The sequence below is a fragment of the Sturnira hondurensis genome, unplaced genomic scaffold, assembly GCF_014824575.4.
Source record: "Sturnira hondurensis isolate 20B ecotype Veracruz unplaced genomic scaffold, ASM1482457v3 Scaffold0007401, whole genome shotgun sequence".
NCBI classification, from domain to species: domain Eukaryota; kingdom Metazoa; phylum Chordata; class Mammalia; order Chiroptera; family Phyllostomidae; genus Sturnira; species Sturnira hondurensis.
The window spans coordinates 7,395,820-7,422,768 of NW_028080032.1; the positions used below are offsets into that span (position 1 = coordinate 7,395,820).

At 47.9% G+C, this 26,949-nt stretch overlaps 2 protein-coding genes across 3 annotated transcripts in view; one reads left to right on the plus strand and one right to left on the minus strand.

The window, feature by feature from the left end:
- GFRA4 (GDNF family receptor alpha 4) overlaps positions 1-3,210 on the plus strand; it is a 13,776-nt gene extending 10,566 nt beyond the window's left edge. Inside the window, exon 7 of the mRNA XM_037051770.1 lies at positions 2,986-3,210. Within this exon, the coding sequence (XP_036907665.1) occupies positions 2,986-3,195 (210 nt within the window). The 3' untranslated portion in view covers positions 3,196-3,210. The remainder of the gene's footprint in view (positions 1-2,985) is intronic.
- Positions 3,211-4,264: 1,054 nt separating this feature from the next.
- Positions 4,265-26,949, minus strand: part of ATRN (attractin) — a 167,905-nt gene continuing 145,220 nt past the window's right edge. For both annotated transcript variants that reach the window (XM_037051735.1, XM_037051734.1), the window contains exons 26-29: positions 17,833-17,911; positions 13,760-13,867; positions 10,915-11,029; positions 4,265-8,634 (exon numbers count right to left, since the gene is read on the minus strand). In XM_037051735.1, coding sequence (XP_036907630.1) covers positions 8,510-8,634; positions 10,915-11,029; positions 13,760-13,867; positions 17,833-17,911 — 427 coding nt within the window. In that variant the 3' untranslated portion in view covers positions 4,265-8,509. The remainder of the gene's footprint in view (positions 8,635-10,914; positions 11,030-13,759; positions 13,868-17,832; positions 17,912-26,949) is intronic.

Consider the following 26,949-nt stretch of genomic DNA (forward strand, 5'->3'; position numbering starts at 1 on the left):
CACACCCAAAGGAGCCTCCAGTCCAGGGCAGAAGATGCGGGGAGGGAAATTAAGATGAGGACACACACAGGAGAAGAAAATACATAAACCTCACAACCTGAGCCCTCGAGAGACCAGAGTGGAGCAAATGAGGATAAAGGCCCCCAGGGCGGGTGGGTGGGCCTGACCGCTGCTGCCTGTGTGGAAAGTGTCACACAGTCAGTGGGGTCACCTGGTCTAGTCCCTTGAGTTGGCAACACAGGATGGAAGGGAATTCTTGCCAGGCATGTCACACAGCCAGTAACGCAGGGCTGGCGAGTGTGTCTGCTCAGAGGCAACCCACACGGGTGTGAGGGGCTGGGGACTCAGTCACCAGGAAGGATGCTGCTGCTGGTGACAGAGTTTTCCAACATGATGACCAGATCTTGGAAAAGGTATGAAGAAAACAAAGTTCAGCCACCCCTTGATTTACACAATAGTAGGATTTCTGGAAAACAGATTGTATGTTGAACCAGCTCTCACATACTGAGTTTGTAATTGGGTTCTACACGAAAATATTTAGAAACATTTTGTCACATACACAAATATCCAGCAAGACATTTGAAAATCGAGTGGAATGCGGGCCAANACTCCCAGAGAGGCAGAAGGACAGGGGCTCTGCTGGGCTTCGGGAGACATCCCCCAGCTGGACAGAAACTGGCTAGTGAGTCTGGCACACCTGAAAGGAGGCCGTGAAAGGAGGCAGAGACACGACCCTGCCTCTCTGTGCCGCAGCGCTGGGAAGGCCTGAGCTGGAGGATTTCTCAGGGAGCTGTTCTGCCAGGGATGTGTCACCCCACACCCAAAGGAGCCTCCAGTCCAGGGCAGAAGATGCGGGGAGGGAAATTAAGATGAGGACACACACAGGAGAAGAAAATACATAAACCTCACAACCTGAGCCCTCGAGAGACCAGAGTGGAGCAAATGAGGATAAAGGCCCCCAGGGCGGGTGGGTGGGCCTGACCGCTGCTGCCTGTGTGGAAAGTGTCACACAGTCAGTGGGGTCGCCTGGTCTAGTCCCTTGAGTTGGCAACACAGGATGGAAGGGAATTCTTGCCAGGCATGTCACACAGCCAATAACACAGGGCTGCCGAGTGTGTCTGCTCAGAGGCAACCCACACGGGTGTGCGGGGCTGGGGACTCAGTCACCAGGAAGGACGCTGCTGCTGGTGACAGAGTTTTCCAACATGATGACCAGATCTTGGAAAAGGTATGAAGAAAACAAAGTTCAGCCGCCCCTTGATTTACACAATAGTAGGATTTCTGGAAAACGGATTGTATGTTGAACCTGCTCTCACATACTGAGTTTGTAATTGGGTTCTACACGAAAATATTTAGAAACATTTTGCCACATACACAAATATCCAGCAAGACATTTGAAAATCGAGTGGAATGCGGGCCAATTCCTTGTCCGGTGGGACAGTTCCGTGTGTGTCACAGGATGACCACCGGCAGGCCCTTCCTCTTCAATGCAGTCATTGAAATTGCCTCCACCTATTTCCAAAGTGTCCCCTAGGGGGCAGCCCTGTGCCAGCTGAAAACTACTGTCCCGGGGCCCCTGCCTGCCCCAGCTCCTACCATTGCTGTTGCAGTGCCCAACTACTTTGCTTTTGGGATGCTGCCACCTCTGGCCCTCCACACCAGCTCCGTCCTTTATTCAGCTCTGCTCCCACGTCACATCAGAACGGTCCCTTCTCAGCACCACCATGTAAGGCAGCCATCCCCCCAGCACTTTCTACCTCCAACCCTATCTTTACCTTGCTTCACAGAACTCACTATCTGACACTGTACTGTCATCTGTCTCCCCCACTGCACTGTAAACTCTCTGAGGACAGGGATCATCGTCTGTTCTGTTCACTGTGAACCCCCTGGCCCCCACATAATGCATGGGCGGGCAGGACACCCTCACGACCCAGCTGCTTGCTGAGCCAGGCAGACACAGCCAACACTGGTCTAGAGCAATTTTATTGTTGACCATGCAATTTCCTTTTTTAAAAATTACACTTTTTCCGTTTATCAAAGTTCATTAAAGAATTCCCCAAATTATTCAATCATCTTCATTCTTCAGGAATTATTCGTTCACAGAGCAGACCATTTCGTATCTTAAATCCAGGGCTCTCACGCACTCCCTGTGGGCCTCAAGTAGGTGTCCGCAGTGTTCTCCTTTCTCCACAAGGCACGCATCACCTCCGGGCAGGCACAGCAGGGTCTCAGACGGGGCAGGGTTTGCAGCCCCAGACTGGGCATCTTGCAGCCTGAAAGCGGCAACTAGTACAGGCGCCAACTTTTCCAGCCTCTAGAGCAATTTTAAAATCCTGCTAGGCGCGGCCTTGGTGGGGGAAGTTCCCGACCAGGCCCACATCTGCCGTGTGGGGCCCATCCGAGGTGGCCCTGGGTCGTGCTCCCCTCAGACCGAGCTTCCACAGCCAGCTCCTGCACACAGGTGCTTCTGATTAAGCTTCCTCAATAGTCAGGGTTTGGGGGTTTTTTTTTCCTTCATTTTTAAAGGTTAGTCGAACAGTTTCTCTGGCAACACAATTCCCTCAAAAACCTGGGCTTTTCCTTTTCCGGTGCAGGTTCAGTGCCAGTGACGACATACCTGCTTCTTCCCGGGACACGATTCTCAACTTGGCTTTGTTCCTTTGCTCCCTCACCCATGCGCCTCTCCCTCAGACAATGGCCTTGAAGTAACGAGGCTCCAGAGGGAAGGACACATCCTGCCCTTGATTTTCACCTGGAAGCAGAGTCCCTGAATGTTGCCAGGTCTTTGTTGTTCACAGGGACCTCTTACTGTATGGAGACTAGAAGCAAGACTAGTTAGCTTTTCTGACTCTAAGACTCTGGATTTCAGAATCCTCTACTCCCTTCCCTTCTCCTTTGTAAACTAATTCAGGAACTCAACTCTTTCTTGTGGTACCTTGCCAAAAGCAGTCAGTAACAACCAACACATACATTCTGTTTTTCCAGCTTTCCCCCCTTGAACTAAAAAAGGCGCAGAGGACATGCAGATTGCGTTCCAAGTTACCAGGTGCTTTGCCCCAGCTGTCCTGCCTGCTGTGTCTGCCTGCCACCTGGCCCCTAACTAAGCCGATGTCACGTGTTTTAGGTTTTGTTTGCAGTTGCCTTCCACCCCAAGGTACCAATTTGTCTATTAGTGAGAAAAGCTGTAAAAAGTGATCAAGCCGCAAATCTCGGTGGGTAGTGGAGTAGAGGGGTGCTTTTCAGGGATGCAAGCCAACACCAGCACTCCACCCTTGCTGCCCAGGTGGCCTGCCTCTCCGTGGTGACTCAGGACACACCTCCCCCCAACACCTTCAGACCCTGATCCCCCAGGGAATCCTGAGTGGGAGCACAATATGTGCCCAAATTGGAACTTGCAGACATCACGTCTTTGGCCACAGCTGTTGATGGTAGCAACCTAGCTACAGGAGCTGGGAGCTGCCGTTGACCTGAGCGTCCTTAGGCAAAAGCACGGGTTTGGTGAGCACACAGCAGTCTCTGCCACACCACTGCGAAACACAGGTTTTCATCCTGCTGGGAGCCCTCGAAGGCCCCACAGCCCTCCGCAGGCGCTTCAACGGTCACCCCCACCTTGCAGCAGCCACCGGTCCAAAGGATTTCCTCCAAGCGCAGGTCCAAGCCTGGGGGGCACTTCCACCCCCATCTCCCAGACCCCCTGGGGCCTTGCACCCTCCCTGGTGTGAACCACTGTCCTTCCTTGGGCTTTCTCTGATGTTCTCAATTCTCACAATGCTTCTCACCCTTCTGGGCTTTTCACCCTCTGCCCCGGGGCACTGGAGTGTTCCGAGCCCAGAGGAGCTGCATGAAGTGGGGCTGGGCAGGCAGAAGGCCCACAGACAAGACGGTGTGAATGGACGTGTGTGGATAACTTCATCAAAAACTCAAGACTGATGGCGGTGCTGAGGCCAGGGGACAGGAACCTGCCAGCACACCTGAGAGTCAGCAGTTTGGAAACCCCAGAGAGGTTCGGGAGCCCGGGGGGAGGAGGAATGCTGGAGGCCTGAGGGCGCACAGGTACAGTGGGGACATTAGGAGGTCCCCCCACAAGTGCCCAGTGCCGCCCTGTTGGTTTAACACCTTCATCTTCAACGGCCAAGTGCTGCCTCTGAGGGAGTCTGAGATTTGGGAACCGTTCTGAACTTTTTTTCCCCTTAAGGCTCTAATGACCAAGTTGTAAAAAGTGAAACAAAAAAGTCAAAATCAGACTCAGAAAAAAAAACCCCACGTTTTTACCAGATCTACTTTTATTTTAGAAGGAAGTTTGTAGTATAGGATTAGTTCTGATTATGTACAAGTTCTTCACATTTGTGTTTAAAATGCACAGACCTCCGTTATTTCTCTTGTTCCTGCTTAAATTAGCTGTTATTTTACAATACAAAAAATACCAAAAAATTGCAGTCCTAAATGTATGTATAACACCCACAACCCCCAGCAATGAAATAGTTTACAATACTTACTCCGTATTTACATGAGTGCAACAGGTGCTAAATTATACATATTAACAAACTAAGCTTGAATCCAAACAAACAAACAAAACCGTAAATCACTACAGAACAAAACATTTCCAGAGCCAGAATTAGTTCAATGAAACAGGCTTCACTAGTGTTTAGAATGTTTTGTGCACAAGTTCAGTTACCAGAAGTCGATCCCATTATTGCCACTAAAAGAGAAGGCGCCAGTTTTCTTCTCTCCCGATCGTTTCCCTGCAGGCGAGGGTGTGCAGGACTCGGGAAATGTCTCCTGGGGGGCCACCTACAAACCGTCGCCCTGAGGTCTGAGGCCGAGTTTGGTACACTGGGTAAACATTTCGGACAGAGTGGGTGGGTGGCCCAAGGACAGACCCTCTGCCTTCCCGGGTCGGAGCTCAGCCAGCCAATTCTCACAGAAACCGCGAGGAAAAGGTCTCCTGGGACGGTGGGTCTGGGAGCTGGATTCTGCCATAATCTTGAGCTGCCTTCCCCCCCCCCCCATCGCTGCCCCGGAGTGCGCTCAGGCTGTTCGTGGCAAGTGTTCCAGGAGCACTTGTTGGACAGACGGACGCACGACACTGAAGCACCGAAGGCGCTCCTGGCCAGGGCGAGGCCACCCAAGGAAGCGAATCACTCCCACGCCTTCCCCTCACAGGGGTTAAGACTGGCACCGAAAGGTAAAATGTCTTTTTCCGGTAGTCCTCTGGCCTTTTCACTTGCCCCAGGTTTTCTAGTGTGTTTCTGATCTTGTGCCTCAGGCCTCACCCACATACCTTCTCATGTTTTCCTTCTGCTGCCTGTCTTCTGTCCAGAGCTGCCTGGCCTCTGCGGGGGGAGGGGGCCCAGGGGAGTATGAGCTGCCTTCCCCCGACGCCTCTCCCGCCTTTTGGAGGTGATGCCCAGAGGGAGGCACAGGCTTCCCCTACACCGCGGGCAGGGGAGGCCAGGAGGCCAGGGGGGGTGTGGTTCGCCATGGGGAAAACAGGAGCTGTGTATCAACAACTAGCCACGCCACTCCCACTGCCGGTTTCCGGTATAGTAAACTGTGGTCCTCAGAAATGATCATTAAAATGTAGATAAAACCACAACAAAGCGCAGCCTGAAAGCCCCTTTTTGGAAAAATCTGATTTCTCCAGGTATAGTCTTTGAACTTACAGACCTCAAGCAACGTTTCTCAGGATAGGCCTGGCTGTCCCCGCCCACACCCAAGCACCCGGAGGCGGTGAGGCTCACGGGGCACTCGCAGCGCCCACGCCAGGGACAGGCCCCACTGCTGTCCGGGTCTCCTCACATGCTGCCACCCACAGGGACTGGCCGCCAGTCTCCACGTGTGTGCAGACTGGTGATGCAAGTTAGCCAGTCAGCGCCAGGTGCATCTGAACACACTGGTGTGACGGGAGTGCCCTTCTTGGCTGTGTTTTCCGTGTTTCGGGGCCGAATTGGAAGACTTCTCTGAACCTGGATACCCAGTATATGGCACAAAGACACATGGGGTGAAACTCAGACACCATTACATTTAATAAAAATACACTGAGATAGGTTCCTGTTTCATGTCTACTCCGAATGTCTGAATGTCCCGGACGCTGCTGGAGAGTTATGTACAAGTGCAACATCGATGCTGTCCAGCCCGCCCTAATCACGTCCAGGGCTCTCCTGCGGCAGGCAGACACTGCCTCGCTCCCGGTGACTGGCTCCAAGCTGAGCGCCCTTCCTCCGGCCTGAGCCTCGAGGAAGCTGTTTGCTATGGGCAGCAGAGGAGAAGCAGGTGGAATCAGCTGTGCTCCACTGCTGGCGCAGAATTACACTTCACTGGTTCCTTCCTCCCTTTCTCAAACGGAACATTCTCTTTTAGGAAATAGTAAATAAAAGATAACTGGTGGCTGTGGGACTCGGTGCATGTTATTTCAAGGCATGGGACCCGGTGGCTGTGGGACAACTGTGGGGAGGAGACTGCTCTGGCCAAGGGCACGCTGGCTCCTTAGAACAAGCGAGGATTCCCGGTGCGAGGAGCCTCTCCCCTGCCTCCCTCTTGGCCAACAGGCCTCATGGTGATCACAAAGGGGAAGGGCCAGTCCACGGCAGGCTCTCTGTGGCTGCCGTGACCTGGAGTAGGGATGTGGGAAGCTTCAAGAGGTCTCTTCTAGAACCATCTGCTCTTTAACAGTGAGGTGAAAACACAGCTTTCTGAGAAGAGTCTCAACGTAGAGGTGTCCTGTGTACCAGACAGTATCTTATGGTTCAGCTTCTTTGAAAACATCTTTCCAGGCAACTCTTCCTGGGAGTGAGGTCCGTACCTGGGAAGAGACAATACTCCCTCTCTAGGCACTGCACTTAGAGGTGAAATGCTGCAGTTTTTGCTCTTTTCAGTATTAATTTCTCCAAATTCACAAACTTGAGCATTGTTGTCTAGAGGTCCATCCCCAGGTTTTGAAGCACAAGAGAGGTCCTGGGAGGGGCCAGATGATGCCAGGGGACAGCACCACGGACGGGACAGCACGATGCCCGGCGGCGCCCTGGGAGAAAGGCAGGGGCTGTCCCACCCTGCTTGGTCACTTTCCATGTGGCAGAGTTTTCCCTCCTTGTCCATTTTCCCATGTGCTTTTCATCCTCTTAGTGTTCACTGCCCTCCCCACGGCCAGCAGCCGAGTCTGCAGGGGGAGGAATGAAGAGCCCGGGCCCTCCCGGGGAGAGAGGGCGAATAGCTCCAGGTCCTTCTCCAGGCTCTGGGCAGGCTCTGCCAGCAACAGTGGGAGCTGCCCGTCTCCTGGCGTGCGATCCCCCCAGCCCTCGGCAGGCTGCAGGCAGGCAGGGTTGCTCTTCCGGGTGCTGTCCTGCTCTTCTCTGCCCCACGGAGGCCTGTGACGTGGGTGCGTCCCTTCTCCTGTGCTGCCCAGGCAGCAGGCGGCCAGAAAGGCTGAAAAGCAGACGTCAGGCCTAGAGTTGCCCGGGGGCATGGGGGCTTGTGGGGATCACGCTCACTGTCCTTTTTGACAACAATACAAATAGGAGCTTTTACAGTTGGGTCATTTCTGCTTTCCTTTCAGTCCTTGCTGCTGGGATAAAGGTTTCTTGGGGTGAGAATTCTTTCCTGGCTGCAAAGTACATTTTAGAAAAAAAAGCAGATTGCCAATGGAAGCTATTTAAATTTTATAAGAATGTAGGAATGTGATTATGAAGTAATTAGGAAGTAAAAACTGAGGCTTACTAACTTTCCAATTGCTAGATCTATTTAAAGTCTAGGCACTTAGTGTTATGTGTGTGTGTGTGTATGTGAGAGAGAGGAATTTCAAACGGACTTATTAGACTAAATTAATCACGTTGCTCTAGAAAACTACCTATTACACCAGTTTACGTTCTAAGCATCACTGCTGACCTTGACATTTAAAATAGCCCCCTTCTATCTGAGTTTAATGTGATTCAAAGGAGATGGACCGTTATTAGTTCTCAACTAGAAAAAGCTACTTCTTGGAAGAGAGGTATCTGCCTAAAACGTGCAAGAACAAGCAGCACATCTTCTTTCAAAGACAGCAGGCTTCAGATGAAACAAGTTCATTCATCCGACTCGTCTGGAAGAGACCGTGTCCCAGAGTGACCGATGACGCACGTCTACTCGCAAACGCCGCATCTTTGTTTTGTGCGCAGTTGAGACAGTCCCAAGAGCAGCTTCCCACAAGTAAACCTGAGTGTCGTTCCCAGCTCTCTCACGGCTCCACTAAGGCCTACTCCAGCAACACGTGGACCACCCCAGACATGTGGAAGTCGATCATTCCCTATGCAAAAACAGAAGGTTAGGTGCTGGAGCACAGATGGAGAAACTGTCAAAGAAAGCGCGTGAACATGCAGATGAGTCGGATGTTTCCAGTCGGAGGGTTTCCAGTTTCCGGCCCGGCTCCGCGCTGCGGAGCACCTCTTGCCTGCCGGCCTGCCCCTCCCTGCAGACGGCTCCGGCACGCCACGACTCGCCACACTGGCTCACTCACGAAGAGTCCCTGGTCCCAGCATCAAATACAGGTCCCAGGCTGCGCAGGTGGCTGCTGCTTCCGGTTTCTCACGGCTCCTGACTTCTCCTTGTACACAATTGGCATCTGCTGAGAAATGTCCACCAGGGCGCTGGCTACTGCGAGACCTTGGGAGAACCCACGGAGGGAACACAGGTTAAGGAGCAGCTTGCTTTTATGTTTAAAGATAATTTAAAAAATTTGTCTACATTCCCATGGTGCAATAAATAAAGCAATAAAGTGTGTAGGGAAGTCTAACTTCCACTCTGCCCTCCCTCCACCTTTCCCCTCTCCAGCTGAGAAATGGCTTTCATTAGTTCCCGTACATTCTTTCAGGGTTTCATTATGCAAAGAGAAACATGCAGTCCTTGCCTCTCCCCACCATTTACACAAGAGGCGTGGCTTGCTTTTCAGCAGATGGGTCAAGCCAGAGCTCTGCCTGCTGCTGGGAGCATTTGAATATGATTGCAGACACACTAAGCACTACACTCTTCCTGCCTGTCTCCAAAAGGACACCAAGAAAAAGCAGTGTTGTTTACAGTGAAATTCAGATTCACTCCACACTGCCCAGCCAGCACCAGTGATTTTTACATCTATATCATGACACAGGTTAGGGCAGACTCTGGAATAAGTAGGGGCCTTAATCCTCCCCGGGACTCAGTTCCCTCATCTGTAAAACAGGGAATAAAAACACAGGACTTGTATGGAGAGTCAGTGAGCGAAAGGAAGTAGTCCTGCTTGGCTCATTCCCCCGCCCTTTGCTTTAGGGACAGGTGGTTCACTCTCCTGTTCTCCTTTCTGCACTTGCACCACTGGCTGATGTTCATTAGGGAAAGGCTGGCCCAGGCTCAGTCGGGCTGAGGTCCTCAGGAGCCACGCTGGGGGACCTGCCACTTCACCTCACTGAGCCTACAAAATGGGGGGATGGGGAGCGGGGAGCTTTTAAGTGCCAGGGTCAGCGCCTGGCATTCAGTGGAGAATCCACACCAGTGGTAACTGTTATACCAAAGGCAGAGCCAAGTGCTCTGGAGTCTGGGGAAGCACATACTCTCCAATGGGGCGGGTGTGGGTAGAAAATGGTGGTAAGGGAGGGTGGTCCCATTTTGGGGGTCTCAAGTTGTGAGCAGCCCTCCATCAGGAATCCAGTGAGGGGGTGCGTCAGGAAGAGCTTGGTGCAGAAAAGGCCACAGTGTTGCGGGTCCACCACCTCCTCGCCATCCCAGCTGGCACCCTGCCATCAGGTGGCAAAAGACCCCACTCCAGAGTCTTCAGGTCAACGGGTCATCCTGCCCTCAACACGGGCAAGGCCGAGGTGGGGGCTCAGCTCATGGAGTCCCTGGAGGAAGGCAAATGGAGCCGATGCCCTCTGAAGTGAAGGCAGCAAATCCTAGCCTGGTCCAGCCTACAGGGACCCTGGTAAGGCCTGCCCCCGAGACACAGACCACCCACCGGAAAGAAAGCTGACTGGGAGCTCTGCTGAGCAGCCCTCTGGGGCGGGGCAAGGGTTCCGGGCCACACTTTCCTCATGACACAAGGTGTTTTTGACTGAGGCAGCCCTGACCCCAAGAACCATCTCAATCGAAAGCTGTCTACAGCATTCCCATTGTCTGGGGCATCCCTCCAAAGCACGCCATGATTAATCAAGATATTTCCCAAACTGTGTTCCGTCGTTCCTTCATGCTCAACAATACAACAACATTTAGCTAAATTATAAGTCATGTATTTGATGGGACGGTGTAAAAGAGATTGGTAAAGTGGTATGTAGTAAAGCTGCAAAATGTTTATGAAAGTTACATGACAAAAGGATAAAAATAAGAGTGATGCAAACATTCCAACTAAATTGCCAGCAAGGGCTGGGAACAGAATAGTGTAAATTCATGGATGTTGGACAGTGGAATGGTGAGTCAATTCTGAAAAACCTCCTTTCACTTGTAATAATCGCCATTTTGTGCCTTATTTTTAAAACAGAGTGAAAAAAGCAAATGAGATGCCGTAGTTCTGGAAACACCCATTGGAGAATCACCAGCCTGGAGGAGCCGGCTGGAGGCCATGAGAGGAGGTGAGGCGACCGGGAGGACACACGGAGCGAAGAGGGAAACGCCCACACAGAGAGGCAGCCGCGGGTAAGCAGAGCCAGAGGGGCCGGAGACACTGGGGCAAAGGAGGGTGTGCTCGGAAGCACCCACGCTCCTGGGAGGCTGAGGACTTGGCACAGCGAGGGGGTCTGCACTTTCCCCTGGGCAGGAAGGGTGCGCCCAGCAGAGTTTTGGGGAATACCACCTACAAAGGGTTCACCTCACTGAATCCTCAGGCCTGAAGCAGGCGCTACGCAGTATCACTTTCAAGCCCAAGCTCTCAGTGAAAGAGAAGGATCCCTCACACCCAAAACGACCCCCTCATCTACTCACCTGACTGCCCGGGAGGAGGGATTCCACCGAGACCTCGAGGGAGCCTCACGAACACTGAGAGGACAGCAGCTTTGTTGCCAAAACACGGCTCCAGGGCAATGGGTTTAGGAATAGTCTGGTGGAAGGAAACAAAAGGTTAGCGTGGTCTTTCTCAAGCTTCAACAGTGAAGCCTTCAGATGTGACTTTTTAAAGATGCTCTCTGTATTTGCTTCTATGGCTGTGTAACAAATTACAAACTTAGTAGCTTAAAACAACACATCTATTATCTCAGTTTTGTAGGTCAGACACCCAGACCTCTGCAGGGCTCTCTGCTTAGGGACAAAGGACTATTCACGTCTTCCATCACGTTTGGAAAATTCTTCGCCCTTATTTCCCAAGTCTTGGCTCTTATCTTCACAAGGGGGAAGTCGAGTATCAGCTGGGATTTACTCTTTCTTTATCCTGAGGCTCTGGGGAAGAACCTGCTTCAAAGTCACTCAGGCTGCTGGCAGACCCAGCTCCTTGCAGAGCAGGCCTGAGGTCCTCTTTCCTTGCCAGCGGTCAGCTGCTCCCTTCTCTTCAAGTTCACGTGCGTTCCTGCTCACATGGCCTCTCCAGATTCACACCAGCGATGGTACATCAAGTCCTTACCACATTTCCTCTTCTGACACCAGCTGGAGAACACTCTCCTCATATTACTTCCGGACTTTTATTACTTCTGCAAAATCCCCTCACGGCACTACCTAGAGTCTGATGAACTAACCATAAGACAGGAGTCTTGGGGGCCATCTTTAGAATCCTGCCCACCATACCTCCAAATACGCTAGCAACCTCTTCGGTTTCACTGAAGGAACTAACTTCCAGAACCACCCTGGCTGTGGCACGGGGCAATGACTGGATGGGTGAAATGGCAGAAGTTGGGAAACCAGATTATGAGCAACTACAATAGTCCAGGGGAGATGGCAGTGGCCTAGACCAAGGTAGTGGGTCAGTAGTGGAGTGGTGTACGATGGTTTGGAAATATTTTTGATGATAAAGACAAAAGATTTTCAAGAATGAGTCGAGAGATTCCATGATTTGGGCCTGAGCCACTAGGACGATGGCGATCGAGTTCAGCAAGCTACGCCAGAGGGGCAGGTGTGGGAAACACTACCCACAGCTCAGTTCTAGATGAGTTACGCTGGGGACACCTGTTCAGACAGCCAGTGGGGACAATGAGTGCGCAGTGTAATGTATGAGATGGAGGCTCACTGCGGAGATGCCAGTGGAGAGCTCATGGTGTTTAAACCCACGGATAAGACCCCTGCGGGGGGATGGTTTTCTGGATGTCTGTGTGCTCCCAACATTCGCATGTTAAATTATAATGCCCCAAGGTGATGGCACCTGGAATTGTGGACTTTGGAGAAAATTAGGTCAGGAGGGCAGAGCCATCACTACCGGGATTAGTTCCCTTAGAGAAGAGACCACAGGGAGCGCCCGCATCCCTTCTATCTTGTAAAGGTTTCAGGTAGAAGGCACCATCTGTAACCAGACAGTGGGCTCTCAGAAGATAGTGACTCTTCCAGAACTGTGAGAAATAAGTTCTGTTGTTTATAAGACACCCGGTCCCTGGTATTTTGTTATAGCAGCCCAAACAGACCATGACACTCAATCACCAAAGGAGTAGATGCCAAAGATGTGAGAAGAGAAGGAGGCCCGAAGACTGAGCCTGATGTGCCCACTGTTAAAAGGCGCTGGGGAGATGGAGAGGGTTGAACAAAGAGCACCGAGCAAGAACAGCCTCAGGGAAAGAGGGTGGTGTCCTGAGAGTCCAGACAGAGCTGGAAGGACTACCAGCTGTGTCACATGCTGCGGACACACGACACAACGGTCTTGTGCAGTACCTTAGGGTTATCTACTCTTCTCTTAACATTTAAAAATTTTTATATTTTTTTTTTTTAGAGAAGAGAACGGAGGGGGAAAGAGAAAGAGAAAAACATCAATGTGTGGTTGCTGCCCATGTGTCCCCAACCAGGCACCTGGCCCACAACCCAGCATGTGTCCTGACTGGGAATTGAACTGGTAACCCCTTGGTTTTCAGGCCTGTGCTCAATCCACTGAGCTACATTGGCCAGGGCCCATCTTTTATTTCTTTAAACATTTCATACATAGATATCTTACACTCTTTAGATATCATTTCCAACCTTTGAAGTCCTGTCTAAGTCCACCACCTGTTGTTGCTGACTCTTATTCACGAGGGCACGTCTCTCTTGTCTTTGGGAACCCCTCTAGGCCCCTCCCGGTTCTGGTTTCGGGTCGCAGCTCGTTCCTTCTCTGCTAAGGGAAAGCGGAGTGATCCCTGAAAATATTACCTACTTCCTGTGAGCTCAGTTATCCTTTAGTACGCATGTTTTGTTCAGGATAAATAGCTGTTTTCCCAAAGTATCTGCAATATAGCATCTGTTTGCTAAAATAGAAAGTCTTACTACTTTTCTCATCATTTGAAGGGGGTCAGAAATATTTATTTTCTACAGAATTCATAGTGAATTATGATTCTGTCCCTTTAAAAAAACCTCCCCAAATACTTACAGAGAACAATGGTTCAATTTAGCTTTAGTAAGTTTTAAAGTATTATGTCATAGAATATCACACAAATCCTTTATATTTTCAAATCCCCTTAACATGAGATTTCTTAGTAACATTACCTGAAGACTAGAAAGTGAAAGCAAAGAATACGTGGCAACTTTGCTACGTTGGCTTGTTATAAAAAAGAGAGAGGAAAATGCGAGAGGCCACAGAATAAAGTTCTTGCTCTCTCAGATTTCACCGACTCAGAAGCGTGAGTTTTGACAAGTTAAGTTGCAGTCCTCTGAATCACATTCTCACCTTTATAGTCCCCCCAATAAGATCAGGAGGCTCTTCATCGGTTTCCAAGGCAACGTTTACAGAGGCAAAGGGACGACTGGCCATCTGCTGCATCTCTCGAAGAAGTTGCTGGCAAATAACACAGCAAGCATTAATGCAGTGAGTACTCAGGGGACTTTATGAGAGAATACTATATATTAGAAATATCTCATCTTCCCTGATTCCAATGACTCAAAGCCAAACTATTTTTACAACATCTGGGGAAACTTGGATAAGAACCAGGTACTAGATAATGTTAAGAATTATTAAATCTTGTTGGATATGGTCACAGTATTGTCACTATATTAAAGAAAAATCCTACCTGTTAGATAAATAGTATGCATACAATGCCTGCTGTAAATACATAAAATAAATCATACAGTCCTCTCCCTTCCTATTTTTATTACTAGATTAAAGCCGGCTTTTTTCTTCCTGCTGACACTTGAACCAAGTATTTCTGCAGCCACAAAAACCCATCCCTTGTTACACAGTAGGTAGGAATGGAAAAAGCTCTATTCACAGAGGTGGTGTGAGCTAAAAACGCCAACAAGTGTGAAGTACGGCAGTCAGAGGGACAAGCAGGAGCTCTGGATTTAGCGAGGCTTGGATGTGAGTCCCGCTCCATCGCTCTTCAGCTGCATGACCTTGAAAAAGGTGTTGCAAGTTTCTGGGCTTCAGTTCCTTCCTCTCTCAAATGGGTTTTTACTGCCATAAGTATGTCTGTCAATGGGATCACATGAGATCCTTTAACTAGCACAGTGTCCGGCACGGGGAGGGGGGGGAGGTCAGTCACGTGTCATCGAGGGTATCAGAGACCTGGCCACGCTGCTGCAGCTCTGGGTCCTGTCTCAGAAGCCCTACTTCAAACCATCCCCTCGGAACCACTGTAGGATTGAAAATCTTGGGTTGGATAGATCATGGCTGTTTTAGAAGGGCATTTTTATGCTAAATATATTTTTAAAAATACCAGTAAGAAGATTCTTACATCTCATTAAGTTGTTGGTCTATTTACTCAACAAACACGTGCAGCAACCTGCTCTGGGCCCTGTGCTACTCCAAGTGCTAGGGCCACAGTAAGCCCCTCATCCGGGTGCCACAAGAGGCCCTTTACGAAGAGTGCAGGAGACAGTGTGCGTAACAGCACTAAAGCGACCTGTACGTAGCAAGGACTTACACAGTGTTAGCTGCTATTGTTTTTGTTGTTATAAATCGCATCACAACATTTCTCCTACAGTTCTGAGAGGGTTAAACCATGACTAGCTGGTTAGAAATGATGGAATATAACAGAGAAATTTACTGTGAAGTCACAAGGGTAACAACTTAGTTTATTGGTTGGTCAACTGCATAATAAGCATACTTTCTAAAAACACCTTTCTTCAAAAGTGTTCACCTTTTCCTTGTTTTCTTTCATGTATGTTGCAATTATTTTCCAGTTGGTTGTCTTTTGTCTTACTCATTTTTTAATTCTTCATACACTTCAGGATTAATTTTTTAAAGATTTTATTTATTTATCTTCAGAGGGGAAGGGAAGGAGAGAGGGAGAGAAATATCAATGTATGGTTGCCTCTGCTGGGGACACACATGTATTGTGCGTCCCCTGCCAGGAACTGGCCTGCAACCCAGGCATGTGCCCTGACTGGGAATCGAACTGCGATCCTCTGGTTCAGAGGCCCACACTCAATCCACTGAGCTACACCAGCCAGGGCAGGATTAATTTTTATGCCGGTAAATCTCTACTATACCGTATTTCAGGAATCTTACCTGAAAATAATTTTGTACCCTTTTTTAGTAGTAACAGAACTTACTTCTCTTTCTCTCAGTGCAGTCTAGAACATCCAGAATAAAACTACGTGACTGTGAGGATGACATGACAATTAGACAGCCTGTGAAGGCTGAAGTTCCAGGTTTAAAGCCGAGTTCAGCCTCTAGGAAACTGTGTGGTGATGGGGGAGTTACACCTCTCTGGGCCTCAATTCCCTCACCTGTGAAATACAGGCAGTGCCAGTAACTATGTCATAGAGTTCGATTAGTCAACCTACAGACACCTCTTAGGACAGTGCCTAGAATTCAGGAATGCTCAAATGTCAGCTCTTCCTATGAGTAATGTCTGTATTTTATTGGTACAACCTTTGGTATTTTTTCGTCATGAATAGTGTTGGTTATCTTCAAAGTGTAAAGGAGGTATTATTTTTGAGTTTACTAACATTCTATTTTTTGAGTAGGAATTGGTGTTGAATTCCAAAATGATTAAATGATTTCTTTGGCCACTGCTAAAAATTTAGGTTTTATTTTTTTATTGACTTCTATTTTTTACTGGCCTTTATTTTTTGGTGCTACCTTTCTCAGGTATCAGTTTCCAGGTTTTCATGCATAATTTTGGACTCTTCAAAACCTTGCTTGTTTATTTATCCGAGAGAGAGAAAGACATTGTTTTCGTTGTCCCACCTCTTTACGCATTCGATGCCCGCTTCCCGTAGGCGTCCTGACCGGAGTTCGAACCTGCAACCTCGGCATTAGAGTGGACGGCACTCTAACCAACTGACCTGCCCAGCCAGGGACAATTTAGGCCTCTTAAAACTTCTCATCTTATCTTTTGCTCTGGAACAGTTTATATGTTTTGAAAATAATTCTCATGACCACCCAAGTAGGAACAGACTATTATAACCATCACGAGCTCATCTCAAATTGAAACTCCCTGGGTCTAATAATGCCCGTTGTGGAGAGAATAGTATTTTGACAAGTTTTCAATTCCTTCTTCCCTGGTTCCTAGTGTACTGTGGCTTCTGCTCTTTTCTCACTCCATTTGGGTAACTTTCATTTTTTCAGAATATTTACAATCCATTGGGACTTTAAAATATCTCAGTAACAGAGCTATTGGAGAATCCTCTCAATATGTTATCCACTGAATTTTTTAAATGAAAACAAAGAGGACACAGCATAACTGCTGTGAGTGTCTTGGCCTCAGGAAGAGGCCCACACCCTGGACCCTATCTCACCCCATTGCACATGCTAACGCTCCATCAACGGGGCTGAGTGCTTCTGAGTTTTGTTTTTAGATATTCCATTCTCTTCCAAATCTTGCCTATAGATTGATATTTTTTAATTTTTTAAAAATTTTCATTTATTTTTCAGCAGAGGGGAAGGGAGGGAGAAAGAGAGGGAGAGAAATATCAATGTGTGGTTGCCCCTTGTGTGCCCCTGACTAGGGACCTCAACTGCAACCCAGGCATGTGCCCTGATTGGGAATCAAAGCAGCAACCCTTTGGTTTGCGGGTCGGTGTTCAATCCACTGAGCCACACCAGCAAGGGCCACAAATTGATTTTTATACCAAAAAAAGGGGCACGAGTAGACACAGAAAACAAAGGTGTTCAGATCTCACTGTATTTCCATCAGCAACAGTGTAATACCTGATGATCGGAAGGCAGAGTATTAAAACAAGTGAAAGCTACAATAAACAAAGTTCTCTTTTTACTTAATTTTTAAAATAATTTTTTGTTATTCTATTCGAAGTTCTTATGCTGTAACTTTTAACCAAGTGCATTTATTTGACTTGTCTATTTTAAATATTTGCTTGACTCCTCACTTTTGGAATGAAGCTTTGGAAATAGATCAAGACTCATTAAAAAACAAAACTCAATGAAAAATTTAATTAGACACATATTTACCTTTCCTTGAATAATGAGACAATTTTGAGATGCTTGAATGGCTGATTCTACTCTCATTCTTAGGAAAGGCTCTTGTGAAGGCTGTGCTACTGGGCCCTCAGATCTGCAGCCTAAGTTAAGGACCAGCGTTCCTGGTAGGTCGGGTAAACCCAGCGCCTGTAGGTCAGTACTCGAGTCTCCTTTCGGAAAGTCAAGACCGTGCAGGGCAGAGTTAGGCGCACTCTACGTAGCACTACTTGTGGTGTGCTGACCATCTGTGGAACGGGTGGCGTCACTCTCACTGCGGGTCTGTCCGTCAGTAACACCAAGTCGCTAACACTGACATGCTTAAGCAAAGTATGTCAAAAGGCAAAGCTCTTACAAGCGTATCTTTTCCCACTGAGGCTTACCTCTCTGCGTCTGGAGGCCCAACAACTTTGTTTGATCTTCCAAACCACAGCAGCCACCAGGAGCAAAGAGAGGAAACAACTGTGAGAAAGGAAAGTACCGAGTTATTATCCCAGCCCCCAGAATCAGCACCGCTGGCATCCACATTTCAGGCCAGGCAGGGATGCGATCCCCCAAACACCTACCCTGAGCGCCTCTCTGATGAGAAACCACAACCATGTCCATTCAAAAGTGCGACAAGGCTTTGAAAAGCTGAGGATCCTGACCCCCGACCTTTTGGACTGTCCTGTCCCCCGGAGGTACCTGAGGACAGCACCGACCTCCCACTGGGCCTTAATGCAGTGGCCCACCATGGCTTACCCCACATAATAAAAATACTGCTGACATAAGTATGACAAAGAATAGCATGCTATGTAATCTAAATTAGTAAATGTTCACTGGGAAAGTCTAAAAACAGGAAGAAAGTTAACTTTAAAGTAACCTGATATGAAGGGTAAATGTAGAAGAAACAAGCTTATATATCATAACATATGCAACTATACTTTTACAAAGAAATACAGACATTTTTTCTAAGTAAAATGATCAACTTTAAGCTAGGAACTTTCTTCAAAGTATTAGGTGAGACTAACTCCCAGTGGTCATATAATTCCAAGTCATTTCAATGTTCTCCCAATTGTAAACTGGGCACTCAGTGGTTTGAAAAGAAGCTGCTGTAATAGCTGTGAACTGACTTCTGATTAAAAGGGTTAATGAGCTGAACAAATATACCTCTTAGAGAATTGCTGAAGTAATTTTAAAACTGGTGTTTTCACTCACTAACTTGTGAAGGGCTTGCTGCTGAGCATCATTGCCGAGTGTCACACGCAGACTCGATGCTCTCAGCCTGTGCCCACTGTCAAGCACCCCCTTTCTGAACTTGGCATTTGCACGACGGGTCAGCTTCATGAATGGCAGCCTCAGCGCACCCAAGCACTGACCCCAAGGCAGGCTTCCCAGGCTGGCTGGAGAAGGGCACTCACCCTGAGACACTAGGATGACTAAACTTTGGCCCTTTCACAAATAGAAGCCTCATATGTTGCAGACATCTCACCACTTCCTCAACATGCGAGAGTGTGCAGACCCTTCCCCCAGTACCCTGACAAAAGGCAAGGGGCCCCAGGGTCTTCACTCAGCAGAGAGCCTTGGGTTACTATCTGCTGGTCCTTCTTCCTTCCTGACAGTCTCTGTTTTCCCGTTATCAATACTTTACTGGGCCAGGTCCGGGTCTAGGCTCACGGAGTACACAGTGAACACAACAAAAGCCCACTGTTCCCATTCAGGGGTTTACATTCCAGCAGGTGGAGACAAACAGGAAACAAAATAAAAAACCAACATAAAAGAGTATGTCAGACAGTAGTAAATGCCACAGAAAGAAAAGATGGTAAGTGTAAGGGGTACCAGTGGCATTCTAAAGCAAAATGGTCGCATGGGCCTTACTTCTTGAGAAGGTGATGTGTGAGCAAAGACTTGGCGGTGTGGAATTGGAAGTATTCAATATGGATGAGGTCACCAAGGGATTGAATACAAGTACATAAGAAGGTCTAGGGGGCACCCCAACTGTGGGGTCAATGGATATGGCCTGTGCCCACCCCATGACTGAGGGCTGGCCAGATGGCCACTGGCCAGAAGGAATGTGTACTGTTTGGGAATGGATTATAACTCCCTCCATATCTCATTTTGGGAATGGCTTCTTGTCCTGTGACTGCCTCTGCACCTTTACACAGTGAGGTGACGCAGTTTAGAGTCACGTCCACGTGCAGGACATGTGCCTCCTTTGTCTGGGACGCCTAATAACGGGCCTCAGACTGGAAGAGGCATGGTCTCTCGCACCGACCCACCACCGTTGGTGCGCTCCCCTGTAATGTGAGTAATAAACAGTGTGTCCTCATTTGCTACTGCTCTGGGCGGTTTTTTCAGAATGTCACAAACACTTAGGGAGCTCCTGGTTTTGGGCTTGGAGCTCCTGTGCTACACAAACATCAACAATTTGGGGAGGACAAAAAGGAACAATAAAGGAGTCTGAGAAAAGCAATCTCAGTCTTTTTTGGTTTCCATCCATAATCCCACTTTCTGCTGTTTTTATTCTAACAGATAAACACAAGGAGGCAGTAAACCCACAAGACATGAAACGAATGAGAACAGCTTGTCAGCTGGCCAGGAAACTGTTGCTGCAGCTGAGGACAGAACTGGCCTCAGAAGTGAGGACCCTAGTGCCCCCCAGAGGCTTCTCCTGGAACTACCCTCTCAATACAAGGTTCAGAGGGCTCCTTTCCCCCTGAGGCGGGGGTGGGATTCTGTCTTCAATGCAGACCTGTTGAAAATACCAAAAACACTGTCCCCCCGCCCCGCCCCATTCTAGTTTTTAGAAGGGACACAAAGAGCATATCAACATACAGTGATTGTCCCTCAGAGCTGATACATGTGATTTCTTCTAGGGTAATACAACAATGGAGAATTTACTAGTTATTTCAATGAAGGAGGCGACTGCCAATGTGTCTCCCTTTGTTTTTTCCTACCACTAACTCAGCTATGGTGGGGGTGTGACCCAGTGTTCATCCTATTACAGTCCCTCTTATCAATGGTTCTATTTTTCAACACAAATGTAATTTTAAAAAAGCATCATGAAAAATCTCAATCATACACAGAAATAGAGACAACAATCTAGCTAATTCCTGTATGTCCATTATTTAACTTACACAACTATTAACATTTTGTCAATGTTATTCAAAGATCATTCTTAAAGTATTTTTTTCAAGCCCTGGCCGGTGTGGCTCAGTTGGTTGAACCACTGTCCTGTAATTGAAAGGCTGCAGGTTCAATTCCTGGTTAGGGAACATACCTATGTTGCGGGTTTGATCCCCACTTGGGGTTCCTGGTCTAGGCATGTACAGGAGGCAACCAATCTATGCTTCTCTCTTGAATCAATGTTTCTCTCTCTCCAAAAGCAATAAAAAATGTTCTCAGGTGAGGATTAACAAAAAAAAAGTATTTCTTTAAATAGTAGGACACTGACCCAGGCTGAGTCCCTTACTTTCTGTCAGCTCCGTATCTAAGGTGAAACCAAGAATCCTTCAGCCTTTTTGGTTCTAAACCTGTTCCTGTCTATCTGAGATGTCAAAAATCTATGCCTTGATTGTAGGTCTTTCTTTCCATGTTTTTGTGTCTTCTGAAAACTCACAATTTGTCTAAAACCTCCGAAAAATAGACATCTGCTTATTTCTCACCAGCTTACCTATAATTGTGAAGCTAGAATACTATTTTTTAAAGATATTTTATTTATTTATTTTTAGAGAGGGGAAGGGAAAGAGAAGAGAGGGAGAGAAACATCAATGTGTGGTTACCTCTTGCATGCCCCCTACTGAGGACCTGACCCCCAACCCACGCATGTGCTCTGACTGGGAATCGAATCGGTGACCCTTTGATTTGCAGGCAGCACTCAATTCACTGAGCCACACCAGCCAGAACAGAATACAATTTTTTTAGAGTCCTCAGCTTTCCTTCCAGAGGCTGAGGCCATTAAAGAATGGTCTTAAAACATAGGCAGTACATTCTCTGACATCTCTCTTAGCAGTATTTTTCCTGATACAGCTCCTTGGGCAAGACCAACAAAAACAAATAAACAAACAGGACCACATCAAACCAAAAGGTTTTGCACAGCAAAGAAAAACATACAACAAAATGAAAAAACAACCTACTGAATGAAGATATTCACCAATGGTACATCCAACAAGGGGTCAATAACCAAGATGTATAAAGAACTCATGCAACACAACACCAAAAAAAACCCCCCAATCCATTTAAAAATGGGCAGATGGCCTGACATACACATGGCCAAGAGACAGGTGAAAAGATGCTCAACACCACTAATCATCAGAGGATGCAAATTAACCACAATGAGACACCCCCTCATACATGTCAGAAGAGCTATCATCTATGTAAGTCAACAAACAACAAATGGTGAGGATGTGGAGAAAAGGGAGCCCCTGTGCACTGTTGGTGGGAATGCATATTGATGCAGCCACTGTGGAAAACAGTATAGAGGGTCATCAAAAAATTAAAAATGAAACTGCCTTAAGACCCAGTAATTCTAATTCTGGGTATATATCCAAAGAAACCCAAAATACTAATTTGAAAGATACATGCACCCTATGTTCACTGCAGCATTATTCACAACAGCCAAGCTATGGAAGCAACCCAAGTGCCAACAATAGATAAATAGGTGACAACACTGTAGTGTATATACATATACATATATATGTGTGTATATGTATATGTGTGTATATATATATGTATATATACACACATATATATAATGAAATATTACTTGGCCATAAAAGGAGGAAATCTTACCATTTGCAACAGCATGGATGGACCTTGAAGGTATTATGCTAAGTGAAATAAGTCAGACAGAGAAAGACAAATACTGTGTGATTTCACCTACATGTGCAATCTAAAGCACAACAGAAACAAACAGAACTCACTCACAGATGCAGTGAAGTGATGGCTGCCAGAGGGAGGGAGACGGGGGACTGGGTACAAAAGGTGAAGGGATTCAGAACAAATTGGCAGTTACAAACTACCAGGGATGCCAAGTACAGCAGCACAGGGACTACGATCAATAATACTGTAATAACTCTGTATGGTGCCAGGTGGGTACTTGAATTATCAAGGGGATCACTTTGTAAATTACATAACTGTCTAACCACTATGCTGTACACCTGGAATTAATATAAAATAATATTGAATATCAAGTGTAATTGGCGGGGGGGAAGAACGGTCTTCTTTTCCCGTGCTTCCAAATCTAGCCTTCCTTAAACCACATACGCATTTCTTGGCTTTGTCCTGACCTCCCAGCCAACCTGGGAGAACAAAAAGACATTGCCACTTCTTCCCAAGTTCCAGTGAATTACACTTCACCATTCTGGTCAGAACTGGGCCCAGAGTGGCAGGATCCCATAGCACTTTTACCTTCCAGAAAGTGAAATAGTCAACAAGCCATGGATTTGTTAAATGTCTGCTGCCGATCTGGCAAGAGTCTCAGTAGCGACTGAGACAATTACGTTTTGGGGAAACACGCTGCGTCTACATCAGGAAAGTCCCACTACATCCTTTCCTTTTGGCTGGGTGGCATGACATCACCTGTTTTTCCTCTTTATTTTCACTCAAATGCTGCCCTCTAAGGCACCTCTAACCCCAACCACATGGATTTGCAGAGCGTTGGTCCGTCTCTCCTCTTACTAATAACAGTCACCGTCCCAACCGCTGTAGCGTCCCAACCGCTGTAGCGTATCACTCCCAGAAGCAAAGCCCCTTCACGTACATTGCTCATTTGATTCTGAGCAAGCAAGTGCATGGGTCGTATTTCCCTCTTGTACATGAGGCTCCTACTCGAGTCTGGAGAAGCACTTGTTAAGACATGAACAAGTCTTAACAAAATTTGTCAGAATCTAGACTTGACTTCCCTGTGTTTGATTCTGGAAGTACTTTTCCCAACTCTCCTCACACTGATCTTCTCACTTGAGTCACTGAGTGCCCCCCACTTCCCTGCTTTGCTCCAACTCTGATCTTCTTTTCTGTACTATATGAACTGTTCTTCAGAGTGCTGAGGATTATCTGGATTCCGTTCCTCCTCCCCTTGTATTTCAGGTAAATCCCTTTGGATCTGGTTAACTTGCTCTGGAAAAACATCTTCATGCTCACAAAAAGGACTCCTCTACTCAGAGCTAAAAGCTCACCATTCTTAGTTCTTAAACAAAATCCAGAAAAACCAAAGTTCTGGATTCCTTCCCCAAGGCCCCATCTTCAAAAGGGAGAAGTGGTGAGAACACCGTCTGGGGCCCCTGAAGAGGCCGCCCTAGTCAGTGCTGATGGTGTCGGTCAGTCTCCCACAGATCAACGGAAACGACCGCTGTTCCGCACTAGCTCAGTACTTGGCAGCAGGGCCATCTCACCAGCAGAGCAGCTGACTGGAGCCTCTGCCTAAATGTGAGCCTTCAACCAGCACCACCAGCTTCTCTTCCTGAGAGCTCGGGACCTACCGCTCCTCATAACTACACTTTCCCTGAAAGACTAGTTTACTTCCCACATATATAAGAGCCCATGTGTTACATGTTCACAGGTGTGTGTATGTGTGTGTACGGCAGCAAACAAGAGAGTGTCCTGCTCTGTTGAAGCATAGAGTCTGTGGACATAGATATTCCACAAGTAAAAAATTATGTGAAGTAGCACGATGGAAAATAATACAGTTTATGTGAAAGGAGAACAAGGGCAATTTAGTTTTGGGGTTCCAGGACAGATCTTGCAGAGAGTGACACAGTGCATGATTTGAAGGATGAATATGGTATAATAAACAGCTTTACCTGTAATAACCAAAAACTGGGAACAATCCAAATGTCCATCAAGAGGTAAACAGCAAACTGTGGTTTATCTTTATAAATAATATTACCCAGCATTAGAAAGGAATGAGTTATATTTTTATTTTGATTTAAAAACTTTAAAACCGTCTACTAGTTTTTTGTAAGAAGCAATTTATACAATTCAGAAGGGTATAATAAAAGAAGTGACGGGTTTTCCCAGTCTGAATGAACTGCTTTTTGTAACAGATCTATTGAGATGTAACTCGGGAGCATCTATTGTATGCTAATGGTGATTCAAGGAGATAATAGCTTCAGGATGGAGGCTGGTTGCCAGAAAAACCAGTCCTGTGATTTGGGGGTTAGATTCTCAGGGGAAGGGAGGGGCAGAAGACTGAGTTCAATCACCAAAGACCAGTGATTTCACTGATCATGCCTGTGGAACGAACCCTTGAAAAGTGAAACGTGGAATGAGGTTCAGGGAACTTGTCTGGTGAACACACTGACACCCTGTGGGAGGCTGGCATGCACCGAGAAGGCATGGAAGCTCTGTATTCTCCTCCCACCCCCATATCTTGCCCGTATATATACATCTCTTGCATTTGGCTGTTTATAACAAAACTGTACTTTAAAGTATAGTGCTTTCCTGGGTACTGTGAGTCGTTCTAGAAAACTGGCACATCGAGGAGGGAAAAAACGTGTGCATATGCTGTGATGTGGGAAAAGACTTGGTGCTTTTGAGAACAAAAGGTGGCGATGCAGTGGGCGCACAGGGCAGAGTATGGAGAGGTCCCAGCCAGTGTAGCTCGGTCGGCTGGGTGTATCTGCAGACCAAAAGGTCGCAGATTCGATTCCCAGTCAGGTCACATGCCTAGGTTGTGGGTTCAGTCCCTTGGGGGGGCGCATATGAGAGGCAACCAATTGATGTTTCTCTCACATCCATGTTTTTTTCCCTCGCTTTCTCCTTCCCTTCCCCTCTCTCTAAAATCTCTCTCCCTCTCTCTAAAACCAATGAAAAAAATGTCCTCAGGTAAGGTTAGCAAAAAAAAGTAAAATGAATATGGAGAAGACCCTGGTATTTATTTCATTTAAAATTTTTTTAAATCTTCACCTGAGGATATGTTTATTGATTTTAGAGAGGGAGGAAGGGTAAGAGACAGAGAGAAACATCAATTGGTTGCCTCCCATATGTGCCCCAACCAAGGATTGACCTGCAACCCACATATGTGCCCTGACCAGGAATCGAACACACAATCAACTGAGCCACCTGGCCGGGCCCCCTGGAGTTTATTTTAGATACAATGGGGAGCCATTAGATATGAGATAAGTAAACAGAATCAAACTCATGATTTTAAAGGTCTCCTCTGGACTTTTTGTGGATTGTAGAGAGGCCAAAATCAACTGAAATAGTCAGGCGAGACTGACGGTTAGGACTCGTGTGGGAGTGGAGGCGGCACAGACTGAAGCTGGGATACGTACGGTGCGGGAGTGCCTTCTGGATGGGAAGGGAGGGCAGGGACTCGGCACTGGCAGCATGCTGCTGCACTCAGTGATACGGAGACTGGTGAGGAAGGATCAGAAAGTTCACTTCTGGGCATGTTATGTATGCTAAAGATGGGGAAGGCAGAGCCAATCAGACAATGCAGAGTGGGAAGCCGGCAAGGGTCAAGCTCAGGGTCGACAGTAAGAGGTTGCCCCAAGAGGTTGTTCAGGAAGGGAGGCCAAGAAGGAGCAGCCTCAGGGCAGTATGGGATCCCAGGGGGCAAGAAAAGTCTCACAGACGGGTGGTCAGTTTGATCCCTTTAAATTTGTCAAGAGATGCCTGTTTTCAACTTGTGATTTACTCTTTGTCTGCCTCTCGCCCTCTGCTGTCCTCGGGACCCTGCTGTGTGACCAGGATGGTTTCTGAGACTGAGCACTGAGGGTGGGAGCCAGAGGCTGGGCAGGCTGCAGGAGGACACCAGGGAGACAAGGGCAGGTCACCTGTGCTGCCACCCCCAGCCTTGTGAGCCCTGAAGCAGGTCCCCAGCAACATGCTGGCAAAATGGGGGGCTGATTGAGGGGCCCATTTGTGATGGCACAGCTGGTGCTGTGGCACAGAGCAGAACACAGGGTCTCTGTCCCTATCACCTGATCTAGGCCCAGGCCCAGGCCCAGAAATAAGACAGGTCTCTGCCCTCAGGGTCCATGCAAAGTGTAGCAACCATGAGAGCCCAGTGAGCCTTGGATGCTGGCTGCCACTGTGGTGAGGCTGGCCACTCCCAGCAAGAGGAGGGCAGCTGAAGCCAGGATGTGGGTGGCGGCAGGGGCTAGGACAGCCATGTGACAGACACAACAGACACCTGCCAGATCAGTGGAGGAACCTGCGGGGGTCACACACCTGGAGAAGCCCCTCCCTTTAGGATGCTGAAGGACTAGATGCAGCAGGAGGCCTTCCTGGCAAGGCGCAGGCACAAAGGGGAGAGGCAGGTGGGAGCGCTGTTTTCTTAACTCGGCTTCTGTCTCACTCTCCCTTCCCTGGCTCCCATCTCTCCCTGCTCGTCTCTCCCTGGGTCTCTGGTGGTGGGAAAGCTCGAGTCTTTGTGACGCTAACGTGAAGCAGACTTTGTGAAGTCTGCGCGAAGCTCACTGGAGGCTGGACCTCGACACAGACCCTGCTGACGGACTCTCGGCCCCTCTGCTGGAGTCCCAGAGCTCCGCACTGGGCCCCTGCAGGCTGCCACCCCT